Consider the following 15,792-nt stretch of genomic DNA (forward strand, 5'->3'; position numbering starts at 1 on the left):
GCCCAGATCTTGCTTTCTAAATATCATTCTTCAATAAAAGGAACCAGGGCTCTTTGGAGAAGTGGTTGATTCATTCCATGGCTATGGGCAGGAAAATACAAGATAATGCTGGAGCATCTTGTGGAGCCAGAGACTGGGAAATGCTCAAAATCAAAAGAGCGAGTGTATGTCAGAGAAAAAACCAGAAGTACACTTCCAAGAGCTAAACACAGAACAATTTGAGCAACAAAATAGGATTACTAGATTATAATCAGTTGAATAAAATATTCTTGAGTCCTCACTGATACAATAAATTAATATATAAGTGAGAAATGACAGCTCTTACAGATGAATTCTAATTAATGAAGAAAAAATGAAACCAGAAACTCACTATTGGAATATATCACAGTATTATTTATGGAAGGCAAGATCCATCAATGGATGTTAAAAATAGGAGGCAAAAGTTTGAGGAGAGGCCGGGCTTGGTGGCTTACGCCTGTAATCCCAGCACTTTGGGAGGCCAAGGTGGGTGGATCACCTGAGGTCAAGAGTTCAAGACCAGCCTGACCAACATGATGAAACCCCATCTCTACTAAAAATACAAAAAGAAGCTGGGAGTGGTGGCACCTGTAGTCCCAGCTACTCAGGAGGCTGAGGCAGGTGAACTGCTTGAAGTCGGGAGGCGGAGGCTGCAGTGAGCCAAGACAGCGCCACTGCACTCTAGCCTAGGCGACAGAGAAAGACTCTGCGTCTTTAAAAAAAAAAAAAAAAAAGGTTGAAGGAGAAACAAGATGTCTGGATATTCGTAAAGTATTTTCCCCAAGATACACATTCATTACAAAAGTAAAAAACTTTTAACTCTACAGTAGAGAAACCCGGAAGACACAACCATAACCAAGTGATCGGGAAAACTTAGGACACATTCACCTCAGGGACTCCTGGTATGACTCACTGAAAAGGACTTCGGAGGTATTCTGACCAAAAACACACAACCTCAATCTAATTATGAGACAACATCAGACAAACCGAAGTAGAGACAAATTCAACAAAATATCTGACCGGTGCTCATCAAAACATCAAGGTCATGAAAAGCAAAGACTAAAGAACTGTCACAATTGGAAAAGACTAAGGAGACAGGACAATTCAAGGTAAGGTGGGGTTCTGGAACAGAAAAAGGACATTAGTAAGAAGAATCTGAATAAAGGCTGTAGTTTCATTTTCAAAACAAAACAGTTATTCTTGGCCTCCATTACTGCCTTCAGTTCTGCTTCAGTCTGTCTGGGAAATCTGTATTTTCTTTTGAAAGCTCCACAGGGATTCACTCAGCGATGAGTCAGATGTGGGCATCACCGTCCTTGCGACTTGTTTCTCACCCCCGGCTGCACGCTGGGAGTCACTGAGGTGCCTGGGGAATCCTCATGACCAGGCCACCCCCTCTGCAGATTCCAGTGCAAGTACTTTTGAAAGCCTCCAAATGATCCCAGAATGTAGCACATCTCAAGCTGTGTCTCAGGACCACAGGTGCATGGAATGAGTTCCAAACCCTCCTGTTTTCTTGACAGTGAACAGAGCTGAAGGAGGGTGTAGTTCCTGTTCCTTTCCTGCCTCACTTCCTGGCCTCAAGTGATCCGCCTGCCTGGGCCTCCCAAAGTGCTGGGATTACAGCTGCAAGCCACCATGCCCAACCGGGATTTTTATTTAGATCCTTGCAGAGTTGTGTCCATCTCCTCTAGGCCAGGCCAGCAGCCTGACCTTTTGGGACATCTAAACGCACAGTGATGGAACTAAGGTGTGTTTTCCCAGCACACAAAGACTACACCTGGATCACATCTACAATACAGGGCTCACCAGGCACTCTAAGGAACTGAGTATGTGGAGTATGTAATCAGGACCAAGTATCCAGGCAAACTCAACATGGCAGCATTCATACAGCCATTTGCTGGATATCTGCCCAGCTGTGTTATTCATAAACCCAGAGCAGCAAAAAATTCAGACATATTAGTGAAGGTAAACAAAAATATATATATATTTACATGCATCTATGGGGACTCAGTTGTAGCACAATAAATATTTGCTAAATGAAGACAATTTTGTTTCCTCTACATTAATAGGCTTAGCTATGCAATATACAGTCTGTGTGGAGGCAGTTTATGTGCATGTATTTCTTAATCGTAAACTATTTCTAAGTCCTTCCTTACTGAAAACAGATGGGGGCATAAATATAAAAATGAAAAAAATGAAAAAAACATAAAAATGAATAATAAATAATTTTCAAACAGCCGAAACATATTCATGTCCGTAATCCCAAAACTACTCTCCCCTAAACTCCTGAGCTCATCTGTGGCAAGCATGCTTTGAAAACAAAGACTTTCAGAGAATTTACTCCCCCAAACTGCCTGACCAGTAATCTTGTATGGTCCCCCAATATATCCTCTTAGCAGGCCTCTGTTTTCATTTCAGTGCACACTGTCACTTGGCTAGTGAGCCTACCAAAGCACACCTGTAGGTTTACTAGAATCTTCTCCCTCGAATGCAGCTACTTCTGCAGGGCTTAAGGAACCATCACCCATTCATAGCTCAGTGGCAAGAGCACAAACACTCCTGAAACGCAGGGGAGTTAGGAGGGAGGAAAGGTATCATTTTCAAGCCCAAAGTTATTAGCTGTGGAGAGTGGGAGCTAAAACATGGCTTTGAAAATGGAGCTCAGAAAATGTTTATCTCAAAATTTTGGTGAAACCTGGCCCTTATCCAGAAAGAAAGAGGAAATTCTTGCATTAGCCCTTCCTTGTTCTAGAACTCAGAACTCTGGTTGAGTTCTCTGGCTAATTATGAGACAGTTAGGTATAGTAACATTATTTCTACAAGGAAACAAAATTCCACTCAATTAAATACTTTTTTGAACACTGGCCACGCTAGACTGGAGGAACTAATTAGTTGTAGACTTGTTCACCTAGAGTTGTTCTATGAATCTGGGCAGCAATCAGTAATGACAATGTGTCATGGGTAGGGTTCCCCACCACTAACCTCAGCCCCACCCCAAATTCCAGGTGGATTCAGGGTTTCCTAACTTAGCACGAAGCACTCTGCCTCATATCATGTGCCCCACCCGCAGGGTGACTTGCCACCTCCGACCACTGTTTGTGTTATTAAATCTGGTTGAGCTTTTTGGCATCAACCAGAGGTGTCCAGGTCCTTTGATAAACAGCTCACAGAGCTGAGGATTGAGGGGCACTGCCCTCAGGGCTTCCTGGAGTCCCCTGCAGCTGGTGAGGATGTGAAGACCCAGGATCAAGCCTCACTTCTGCTGGAGAAGAGGTCTGGGCTCTGTGCCAGGGGTTCTCTCTAATAAGAATGCTCAGGTGACCTCTAGAGTCCCTCCCAGCTCTAAACTGTAGACAGGCTCCAATTCTATAAGCATTTCTGAGGATTACAAGTTTGGCTAAGAACTCCTGTAGTATATTCTTCCCAAACTTAAAACAAAAAAATGCAATCAAAGTGATTTTTAAAAATGGGGTGAAGATATGGCCAGTAGATTATTCTGGGACTTCAGGGTATTTTAATACAAAATAATTTAGCTTTTTCCTTAGCAAATAAAGGTATTGTCAATTCTTGTTTCAAAAATATGAAAACATGGTCTTTGAAATTTCCACGTTTCTAACAAAGCACAGAAATCTTCTCATGGTTTTCTAAATCATGAGATGATGCCTTTATATTCCCAAATCACAAAACCATGAGGAAAGACTCTTTCAAAACTTAAACTGTCACCTTACAAGAGGGGTGCTCAGAAAGGATGTGACTTGTAAGGAGTGTTCAGGTCACAGAAGGCCTGGACCCTGAAAAACAGGGTTCTCCCTCTCACCACACACACCCAGGTTCTAAAGTCAAACTCCTACGTAATCATTACAGGCTACTAAGCAGATATCAGATCCTTATCCCAAACGTTAGCATTAAGAAAACTCATGTTTCTCATGGGACAGGGAGGTGACTCACTAGACTTCAGTGTTCTAATGGCAACATAAAACCGAACCGTTAATAGAATGCAGTCTAAGCAAACACCCCTTGACCTCTTTCTGGAAAACACCAGCAGACACAAGTCCTAAGAACTTCCTGTGACGGACAGTTTGTGTGTGTTAGTGCTACTTAATCAATGAATAATTTTTAAAGTATTTCGTAAAAAGTCAGCAAGGTTCTCTATTCTCCCTTCTGACCTTAACAAATGTGAGTCAGCCTGTATGTGTATACACTCTATAATATTAAAATGTTGATTTCAAAAGCAAACTGCCTCCCTTGGTAGCACCTGACTCTTCCATTCATATTCAAACCACATCTTCCCATTAGGCCCTGAGAACTCTGAACAAGCACACTTTTACTAACAGATCCAAAAGCAAAAAGCAGAGTGTGATAACATTTTTAAAGATAATAAACATTTGTATAACCTTAAAACTAAAATCAGATTATGAGCCACAGATTTTAGAAACTAATTTTTGTCTCACTGATTTTACGCTTGTTTTCATAAAAATATCCATCCTTAATTTAAAAAAAATAATCTTGAAAATACGTGTTTACTTCTTACTATTTTTAAAGGAAAGCTTCCACAGGTAGAGTTACACTGTCCTCAAGTCAATTGATTTTGTTTCCTTAATGCAGATTTCTGGGACTTACATTAAGCTTATACAACTTGTTCTAAGTTATATCTTGTAACAAGAGAGAAAACTCTGGATTAAAAAAGTTCAGGCAATTTATATTTTCCCCATGTATTTCAAGCTTACAAAAATGTCTTGTTTATGATCACAGAAGAAAGCACCTGCAACCACCCTCTATAATATATCCAAATACAACGTCAGCTTCAAGACATTAGTTTACCATTCCAATAATTATGACTAGGCCAACAAAAACTGTAACACTTTTATACGATTTTTACTACTACACTTAAATGCAAATACTATTTTTGAAACGTAATTTTTAAAAATTCTCAGTTTAAAACAGCAACTTCATTTTTTCCCTAGGAAAAAAAGTATTTTGTTAAATAACAACAAATAGAGACAGTAGAAAGACGGTACAGTGAATGAAGCAGGGTAGGTAGCCAAAGACTTCTGTTCAACATAGCACTTAGAAGTTAATAAAATTCACCACAACATTTTCCTAAGAAAGGACATTAATTAGCTTTTTTGTTTTGTTGGTGCCGTCCCCTCTTCTCTCAGTAGTGTCCAGATTGAGCAAGCAGGGAAGGGAAGAGGCACATTGGGAGATGTAACTCACCAGGATACCAGGAGGGGACTTGTCATGGTAAACATCTTGAGTTTTACTTAATGAGCCTTCACAAACCTCCTCATCTTCCTTATCATCTTCTAAGTAAAACATCTTGAAAATCAACTAGCATGTCTTTTTTCAGAGATGAAGGTGTATAACCAAAACAGAAAGCTGCTCTCTTGATAAACTGAGTACAAACCACTTGCAGACACAGTTATATGGCTAAAACAGAAAGGAAATGGTTCTAACAAAAAAAAAAAAGCAATGCATACACAAGTTTACCAATGAGATTTGCTCAAAATGCCTCAACCCCTTCTCCCCGAAGGAGATAAGCAGGGGCATGGGACAGGTTGTGCCATGTGTTTACACTGATAGGCACCAAGACCTGCCCAATCACATGATGGCCACTGCAGCTTCCATCACACGGGACAGGGATTGAGTTAATGATTCTCTAAACCAATCACATCCTCATTTTTTAGAAATTAAAACAGCTACTATACATATGGAGACTGATCTTATGTAAGCTAATCATGTAAGGGAAGTCATTTACATACATTTTCCCAGCAGCAGGGAGCTTCCCAAAGTCAGCCAGATGACATGCTTCAAAGAGCCCAACTAATGAACACTTTGACTTTGTCAGACTGGCATGACCCAAGACATTCTCACAATTCTGGGAGGCATTCTGCTCAGCACTGGATATAACAAGCAGAATTTACTTCATTTCAAGAATATGATAATGCAACATTGTAAAATTCAAACATTCCCGGTATTTCTTTGGCAGCTCTCAATAAGTCAACACATAGTAATTTCAACTGAATTTTTCTAAAAACCGAAAGCACACTTAACTCACATGGACAAACATACTAGATTTCTGAATTAAGATATACTATTTTTTTCATACCATTGTCTAGGATTGTGCTGTTCATCACAAACAGCCGTTAGCCACATGTGGCTACTGAGCACTGGCAATCAGGCCAGCACCAACTACAGTGTGCTCCAAGTGTAATGTACACACTGGATTTCCAAGACTAAGAATGAAAAGAGAATAAAATAATCTCATAATTTCTAATATATACTACATATTTAAAGGATATTTTGGATATATTGAGTTAAATAAGGTATTACATTTACTTTTACCTAGTTTTTTCTTTTTCCACTTTTTAAAATGTGATTACTAGAAAATTTGAAATTACACATGTGGCTCACATTATATTTCTATTGGACAATGCTGCTCTAAAACCCTGAGAAAATCTTGAGAACAAGGTGGGGAAAAGGACATTCAGGCAAGTTACAGGTAAGGAAGAACTGAGGACAACTGGACTGTTCATCATTCCTTTAAAGTATTTAATTCATCAACAATACACTAGCTGATCCACATCCATTTAATGATCTTCACATTAAACCTTTTTCTCTGCATCTCAACTTCACAAAAGACAAAATTTTCAAATATTTGACCAAGCAATAGGTGTTTGGTGATGTTTAATACAGTAACACACCACAAAGGTTCATATAATAAAAATGTTAAGTGGCCGAATTAAAAACCTATTTCATCAAAATTAGAAATGGCAAAACTTATCTTGCACGCAGCATGTTTTCCTGCTTGCCTTCTAGCCCAGCAGATAGTAACGTGGCCTGCAGTACACCAAAGTGCCCAGTCACTTGCAATCTAATTCAATACACATCAGGTATACAAACTCCTACTTCCAGAAAAGAACGGTTTAGGTTTTTATGGTCTAAATTTTATGCAATGAATAAAATTTAAATCTCTTCATGCATGAACTACTGCAGCTCAGGATCCTTGGCATCAGACGGTAGTGATAAAAACCGGATATTGGGGTGCTGCCGGTGGAGAAAAGTGGAAAAAGTCAGAGGTCAGCAAGAAGGGGAGGCTAGCAGGAGAAAGAGACTAAAGAGAAACCTAAGAAGGTGAAAAAAAGCAAAGTTAGAGGGGCAGAGGAAATAAAATGTAGAAGAGATGAGAAAACATTCAACTGGATAGCAGAAGGGGAAAGCCGTGAGGAGGGTGGAAAGAAGAAAGACAAAAACCATATCCATTTTAAATGTGAGTAAACTAAGGTCCACAAAGAGGTCAGGAAATTAGCCCAATGTCACCCAACTGGTCAACAAAGGTGCCAGGACAAGAAGCCTCCCAGTTTCTGAGTCAGTGCCTTTTTGTGTTAATGCCAAGCAGAGACCAAGAGAGAACACGCCGGGGATCGGCAGGAGGAGGCTGACAAAAGGCAGGAGCAAAGGCTTAGCAAGTGAGGCGTGGTGGAGATCCAGCAGGAGAGGTCAGTGGGTAGAATTCTGTTCAGCAACTCTTGCCTACAACGCAACTTACACAACAAGCGGAGTGCCGAGGCCAGTCATTTGGGGTTTCCTGCTAGTGTTTGTATTGTTTCCTTGTTCTAGCTGATGACTCCCAGAATGTGCTGACTGCAAGGAACATGTACTATGGACCCATCAGAAGTGAGCTCATTTTCTAAACACCTGTGTTGCCAACAGGCACACACCTACAGTTTCCTCCTATGGCCACCTGTGGATCACCCTGACCTTAAAGGCTGGTAGCCAAAGTTCTGCTTCCAGCCCCCCATCTGTAAGGTGACACTTTGCAGTCTTGATGGATAAATGTTAAAATCACAACCAAGATTTTCAAAGGAAAATGTTACCGTATTGTCAAACTTTTTCTCTACAGGCTAAAATAAGAATGAATACTGAGAAAAGCTACTTTTTACTTTTGCATAATATCTTCAATGATCTTTTTTTTTAAAGTGTATAGAATTTGGAAGTCTTTTTCCCAAGACTTAACTCTTTAAAAAAAAAAGTCTAACTTAGGGAAACAAAGCTAAAATGCTAGTTAGGAAAAACAGAATCTTGTTCAGATTCCACAACTTACAATGATGCTAAGTAAAATATACACCTTCTTTGTTTTTGTTTTTTCTACTACTAATCCCATAAGTATTGGTATACAGGGCTTTTTTAAGAGGATGTAACGATTTATTTAAAACTTTCTAGCTAGAATTTGCTTATCTGAAGCTGTACTAAGCTGGTTCAACAGAAATACCTTTACACCACAAGTATGTTATTTTACCATAAAACATGAAAATAACTGTACTCCCCCCAGTGGCCACACTGTGGCCACACAACACCTTGCTCCTGGATTACCAATGAAGATGTGACAAAACTACGTTTTGATTATTTAAAAATCATGAAAAGATTTTATAACCTCAATGACAAAGAATTTCATAACACCCACCAGAATTCTTCTATAGTGAAGAACTTAGGTGCATTTCTGCATTTTCAAGGCCCCTCATGACAAAGGGAACATGTAAAAGACCATGGCTCACCTGAAACAAATGTTTTCATTTACAGCCAAATGGCTCTCACCATCTACACTAAAGCACATGAAGTGTTTCTTCTCCTAAATGGAATCACTTATAATTCACTGTTTATGAAAACAACCCCAAAGGGACTGACTTTTTATTCAAAACCAAGATAAAAGTCCTCTTGCTACCATTCTTGGGTTTCTCAAACATTTGTAGTTTAACTGCTCATTGGGCAATGGTTATATAGTGTACTCAAGTTCCAGTGTTTCATAATATCCTCATACAATCTCAAAATTCTAAACAAGACAGCTAGTGGCTGGCAATTTCACTGACCTGTGAGGGAATAATCAAATGCAAACAGATCTTCCTCCAGGAACAGAAGAGGAAAAACAAGGCAGGGTCTCCTGAGGTCAGAGGCCCAGCTTAAAGTGACTCTCGCAAAGATAAACTGCTTTGAAGACTTGTCATTTATCTTTAAAATTCACACATTTCGTAGTCTATTCTGATAAGTCTATTTTTTTAATGAGAAAAAAAAAAAAGACTAACTGGCCAAAGCTTTCTTCTACCAAGTTCAAAGCTTAATGCAACACGTTTACTGTAAGAATCAGAATATGCTCGGTGTACACATCGCAGTTTAAGGAGCTTAGGACCAAACAAACTCTGTGGTCTAACCCTTCCAACACAAATGTTCGAGGTCAAGCTTACCACTATTTACCCACTATTTGGAGACGAGAGAGACAATACCGAGAGTTGCCTGGCTGTAGCAGTCAAGTGTATCTGAACATTAAGAGAGTAAAGCTAAACAGCCTAATTATGGATCAGAAGAATTATGGCCTGACTTGTGTCACAACTTTTGGACAACGTTTTCAACAAATTGAAGTCAAAAGAAATGGAAAACCCTCTGTTCTGCTCAGGCAGGAGTCCTGAGACCTCAGTTGCTTGACAGGGGTGGAGGTCGGGGGTGATGAGGGGGCCTGTTAATTGCATAATGGTTTCTGTTTAAATGTGTCTTTTTCTTCTCCCATTTCACCTCTGAACAGTAGTCTGCACAGTGATGACACCGTTAAGTATACGATTTTCTGTACTAGGGTTATATTACCCCCATTTCATTCAAACTCAAAAAATCCTGTTGAAATGCAAGTCTTACTATCGTCAAATTTTAAAACACTAAATAATTTTCAAAGTGTAGTGCTTTAATCTTCTCAGAAACAAATTACTTGTTATAGACTCACAATAATAGGGGTGGCCCAGTGCATCACAACAGTGAGGCCAAGTGAAGGTACTGGAAGAAGTCAGTGCTGGGTTCCTATACTCCAGATCAATAAGTGAGATAGTTTAAAGCCTGCCCCCCAAAAACAGCAACAAATAACAAATGAAGGTGAGCAAGAGTTGATTACATCATTAAGACAATCCAAATAAAATATAAGTGAAAATTATCACAAAATGTATCGGCACCATGTAGGAACCCCTCATCCTCTCATTCCTTTACTTGTTTTTTTCCATGTGGACATTTCAGGTCCATCTCTGACTCCAATTTTCTCTTCTACAGCTGGTTCCCCACAACAGTCCTAATTCAAGATTTTCTCAACCACGTGAAAAACTGGTGAAGGTTATTTAAATTATTCTGTTGCTGTGATCTCTTTCAAACAATTACTTAAAGTTATTTAATTTAAAAGATACTTGTAATTAGCTGGTACTCTTCTTCCTGCCACCTTCTTCCATCTATAGAAATGAACGGCTGCTGTAATGTTAAGTACTGTACTTAGAAACCAGGTGGGTGGATCGCTTGAGCTCAGGAGTTCAAGACCAGCGTGGCCAACATGCTGAAACCCCATCTCTACTAAAAATACAAGAATTAGCTGGATGTGGTGGCTCATGCCTGTAATCCCAGCTACTCGGGTGGCTGAGGCAGGAGAATTGCTTGAACCCTGGAAGCGGAGGTTGCAGTGAGCCGAGATCACACCTGGGCAACAGAGCGAGACTGTCTGTTCTGCAGCCTGGGCAACAGAGCGAGACTGTGTCAAAAAAAAAAAAAAAAAAAAAGAATAATCACGAGTGCTGCCAGCAGGCCAGATGGGTAACAGTATAAATTACTGATCTGTAACCTTCAATGGAAGGTTCCCATTGAATCTGGCAACCCTCATTTGTTTCTGCGGTCAGTTCTTTCTCCCAATTTCTGGTTCTTTTTCAAACTTCCATGCTCCTCAACCTGACTCTATTCTGTCACTCTATTTCCCCATCAGAACGTACAACATTCCATATTCTTGAATGCAGACTCATTTGTGCTCTTCAGGAGAAACAGCAAAAATGACTAATACACTTTGCTATGAGAATAAAGAATTTAGTTTCACAATGTTTAGAAATTCTAATGCTATATTTAAGTCTGTTATGAAGAATTTTATTTAACTGGTGAAATTTAAATTAAAATGAAAAGTAACTGAATTCTCAGATTACACTTAGTGAATCTGCCTACTTCAATCCAAAGCTCGACTAAGATGTGTAAGAAAAAAACTGAAACACTGATACTCAGTTGTATACACAAGTTATATTCTACAAATACAGATGAATCCAATTCCAGATGGTGGCAGTAACTGCATTCTCCAGTGAGGGTAAAGCTTCAATGCACTAAGTAGTAAAAGGGGAAAAGTTAGTCAGCTTTGCTAGTCTTTCAAGTTAAATGCTGGTAATGTCTAAGATTTAACCTTGTAACGTCAAGACACAGGATTCAAAAAGCAAAGAGGCATCTGAAAGTTGCAACAACATTAGAAGAAATGCGCCCTCTTCTAAGGATAAAGCACCACTGAAACGGAACAAGTGTGACATTTCATTTTATTTTTCTTCCAGACTCAGCATACTTTACACAAAAAGGTTCTCCCAGGAACAGGGCATTTAGTTTGTGTAAAAATCTTTAGCCTTTGCAACGAATTAATTGTATTCAATTTTAAAAAGTATACTTCAAGTACAACATAGGTATTTATATTGAAATCATAGAAGAAAACACAATCGGGGCAGCCAAGCACTATTTATTTAGTATTTACTCTAAGCCACATCCTGGAATTAATCCTTTGCATATATTATCTCTGATCTACACAATTTTCATGAAAGACAGATTTGCTTTATCTCTATATTTTACAGATGAAGAAATGGAGGTTTAGAGAGAGGTTATTTAAATATCCAAGGACAAACCAGCTAGAACTCAAGATGTCTTCCACAGTACCTTCTTAGACTCATTATTTAAGCTGAAATTCACATTTACTATGCTAAGTATTTTTAAAATCTCAAACATTATGCAATGCATCTAAAACAAAAAAATGCCTAGGAATAAATTTAACCAAGGAGGTGAAAGCTTGTACAACTAAAATTGAAAAATCACTGACAAAAAAATTAAAAGACAACCTCAGTAATAGAAAGACATCCGTGTTCATGAATAGGAAGACTCAATATCGTTAAGATGCCAATATTACCTAAAGCGATCTTCTAATTCAAGGGAATCGCTATCAGAATTCCCAAAGCCTCAAATTCATATGGAGTTACAAGGGGCCCTGACTAGCCAAAATAATATTGAAAAGAGTGAAGTTGGAAGACTTCCATTTCTTGATTTCAAAACTATTATAAAGTTACAGTAATCAGGCTGGGTGCAGTAGCTCACACCTATAATCCCAGCACTTTGGGAGGCCAAGGTGCACAGATGACTTGAGGTCAGGAGTTTGAGACCAGCTTGGCCAACACGGTGAAACCCTATCTATACAAAAAACACAAAAATTAGCCAGGTGTGGTGGCAGGCTCCTGTGGTCCCAGCCACTCGGGAGGCTGAGGCAGGAGAATCACCTGAACCCAGGAGGCAGAGGCTGCAGTGAGCCGAGATTGCACCACTGTACTCCAGCCTGGGTGACAGAGTAAGACTCTGTCTCAAAAAAAAAAAAAAAGTTACCGTAATCAAAACAGTGTGGTACTGACATAAAACAGACATATAGACCAACTGAATAGACTTGAGAGTCCAGAAATAAACCCAAACATTTATGACCAATTGATATTTGACAAGAGTGCCAAATCCACTGCATGGTAGAAAGAATAGTCTCCTCAACAGATGGTGCTGAGACAACTAAGTTTCTATATGCAAAAGAATGAATTGGAACCCTACTTTACACCATATTAAAATATTAACTCAAAATGGACCAGTGACCTAAAACCATAAAACTCTTAGAAGAAAACATAGATCTTGGATTTGGCAAAGGATTCTCAGATGTAACACCAAAAGCATGAGTAACAAAAAGTAGATAAACTGAATCTCACTCAAATTACTTTTTCTGTATCAAAGGACATTATCAAGAAAAAGACATCAGACAGAATATAAAATATTTGCAAATCGGGGAGTTTAACTCCAGAATACATTTAAAAATTCCTACAACAACAAAAAGACAAATGATTCAATTAAAATATGGACAAAGGATCTAGATAAACCCCTCTTCAAAGAAGACAGACAAAATGGCAAATAAATACATGAGAAGATGCTCAACATCATTAACCATCAGAGAAAGGCAAATCAAAACCACAATGAGATACCAATTCATACCCACTATGATGGCTACTGTTTCTGTAAAAAGGGAACAGAGTGGCCAATGACTGTGACTACTGCAATACATACCTCACCCACGACTCTCCATTTATGAGAAAGACATACTGCAGTGGTAGGAAACAGAGAGAGAAATGTGAAAGATTACTATTAGAAATGGATGGAAGAACAGGCTCAGAGCCTGACTGACAAAACAAGGGTTGCATTTCAACAAGGAAAGATATTTCCTACTTCAATCTCTGTTCCTCCGCCGGCAGGAACAATGATACCACCTTCCTCCAGTCTTCTGGGTCCTCCTCACCCTGGTATGATGCCAGCAGCCCATACGGGGCCCCCTCCTAGGATGATGCCAGTGGGACCTGCTCCTGGAATGAGGCTGCCCATGGGAAGCCACATGCCAATGATGCCTGGGCCCCCAATGATGAGACCTCTTGCTTGTCCCATGATGGTGCCCACTTGGCCCAGAATGACTCGAGCAGACAGAAAGGATAGAGGGGAGGCCTCCCTATATCAGTTTTATATTACTTGTTCTACTTCACCAGGAGATTACAATGCTGTGACTCTGGGTGTTTTCTTCACAGGCTGATACAGAAAAGGTGCTCCCCCTTCCTATTAAAGAGAGAATAGTTTTGGAGTAGAGAAGTGGGACAAAAAAAAAGTGCAGTTTTTATTTATATTGTGAAATATGAAAATAAAATTGTCAATGTTTTTTAAAAAGAGAAAATATATGTTAGAAAGAAAACTGGAGACACTCAAACACTTGCGCACTGTTGGTGAGAATGTAAAATGGTGTAACCACTGTAGAAAACAAGTTTGGTGGTTTCTCAAAAGCTAAATATGGAATTACCAGGCTAGGCACAGTGGCTCACACTGTGGGGGACTAAGGTGGGAGGATCATGTGAGCCCAGGAGTTAGAGACCAGCCTCAGCAACATAGTGAGACTCTAGTTTCTACAAAAAATAAACAAAATAAGCCAGGCGTGGTGGTGTGCACGTATAATCGCAGCTCCCGAGAAGGCTAAGGTGGGAGAACTGCTTGAGCCCAAGAGGTCGAGGCTACAGTGAGCCAAGACCACGTCACTACACTCCAGCCTGGGCGCCAGAGTGAGACCTGTCTCAAAAAATAATAAGGCCGGGCACAGTGGCTCACGCCTATAATCCTAGCACTTTGGGAGGCTGAGGTGGGTGGATCATGAGGTCAGGAGTTCAAGATCAGCCTGGCCAAGATGGTAAAACCCCATCTCTACTGAAAATACAAAAATTAGCTGGGAGTGGTGGCAGGCGCCTGTAATCCCAGCTACTCAGGAGGCTGAGGTAGAGAACTGCCAAACGCAGGAAATGGAGGTTGCAGTGAGTTGAGACAGCGCCACTGCACTTTAGCCTGGGTGACAGAGTGAGACTCCATCTCAAAAAAAAAAAAAAAAAGTATAATAATAAAATAAAAAATAAATATAGAATTGCCATATAATCCAGCAATTTCACTCCCAGGTATATACACAAAAGAACTGAAAACAGACATTTGTATACCAGTGTTCATGGCAGCATTATTCGCAACAGCCAAAATGTGGAAACAACACAACTGTCCATTAACAGATAAATGGAGAAACAAACTGTGTTATATCCATGCAATGGAATATTACTCAGTCATGAAAATAAGTGAAGTTCTGATACATGCCACAACATGGATGAACCCTGAAAACATGCTGAAAGAAATAAGCCTGATACAAATATCATATGATTCCAATTATGTGAAATATCTAGAATAGGCAAATTCATAAATAAAAGGTAGATTAGAGGTTACCAGGGACTGGGGGAAATAGAGAGTTACTGCTTAATGGTTACAGAGTTTGGGGTCATAAAAAATTTTGGAAATAGCAGTGATGGTTGTACAACATAGTAAATGTAGTTAATACCACGAAATCATATATTCAAAAATGGATGAATCTTACTACAATTAGAAAATTATGCAATGGGGCCAGGCATGGTGGCTCACAACTGTAATCCCAACACTTTGGGAAGCCAAGGTGGGAGGATCACTTGAGTTCCAGGAGTTCAAGATCAGCCTGGGCAACACAGTAGTGAGATCTCATCTCTATAAAAAATTTTTAGGCCGGGCATGGTGGCTCATGCCAGTAATCCCAGCACTTTGGGAGGCCGAAGAGGGCGGATCATGAGGTCAGGAGATCAAGACTGTCCTGGCTAACACACTGAAATCCCGTCTCTACTAAAAATACAAAAAAAAAATTAGCTAGGCATGGTGGCGGGCACCTGTAGTCCCAGGTACTTGGAAGGCTGAGGCAGGAGAACAGCGTGAACCCAGGAGGCGGAGCTTGCAGTGAGCTGAGATAGTGACACTGCACTCCAGCCTGGGCGACAGAGCAAACCTCTGTCTCAAAAAAAAAAAAAATTTAACTATTATTAGCCAGGTGCGGTGGTGTGCATCTGTAGTACTCAGAGGTTGAGGTGGGAGGATGGCTTGGGCTCAGGAGGTTGAGCGTGCAGTGAGCCATGTTTACACCACTGCACTCCAGCCTGGGAAAGACAGCGAGGCCCTGATGGAGGAAGAAAATAAAGAAAGAAGAAAAGGAAGAAAGAAGAAGGAAGAAGGAAAAAAGGTAGAAGAAGAAAAATAGGAATAAAATTATGCAATAAAACTCTAATTGAA

At 39.9% G+C, this 15,792-nt stretch overlaps 1 protein-coding gene and 1 pseudogene across 20 annotated transcripts in view; one reads left to right on the forward strand and one right to left on the reverse strand.

Moving 5' to 3' along the window:
- LPIN2 (lipin 2) overlaps positions 1 to 15,792 on the reverse strand; it is a 105,782-nt gene that overhangs the window by 55,153 nt on the left and 34,837 nt on the right. For 2 of the 20 annotated variants that reach the window (XM_015121630.3, XM_077974890.1), the window contains exon 1: positions 5,239 to 5,599. The exons of 14 other annotated variants lie outside the window; for them this stretch is intronic. In XM_015121630.3, the coding sequence (XP_014977116.3) occupies positions 5,239 to 5,340 (102 nt within the window). In that variant the 5' untranslated portion in view covers positions 5,341 to 5,599. Of the gene's footprint in view, positions 1 to 5,238; positions 5,625 to 7,570; positions 7,642 to 15,792 lie in introns of those variants that run through there. 4 more of the 20 variants (XM_015121632.3, XM_077974901.1, XM_077974904.1 and 1 more) reach the window with 4 other exon arrangements.
- LOC106994435 (U1 small nuclear ribonucleoprotein C pseudogene) lies at positions 7,004 to 13,853 on the forward strand (annotated as a pseudogene).

The sequence above is a fragment of the Macaca mulatta genome, chromosome 18, assembly GCF_049350105.2.
Source record: "Macaca mulatta isolate MMU2019108-1 chromosome 18, T2T-MMU8v2.0, whole genome shotgun sequence".
In the NCBI taxonomy this organism is placed as follows: domain Eukaryota; kingdom Metazoa; phylum Chordata; class Mammalia; order Primates; family Cercopithecidae; genus Macaca; species Macaca mulatta.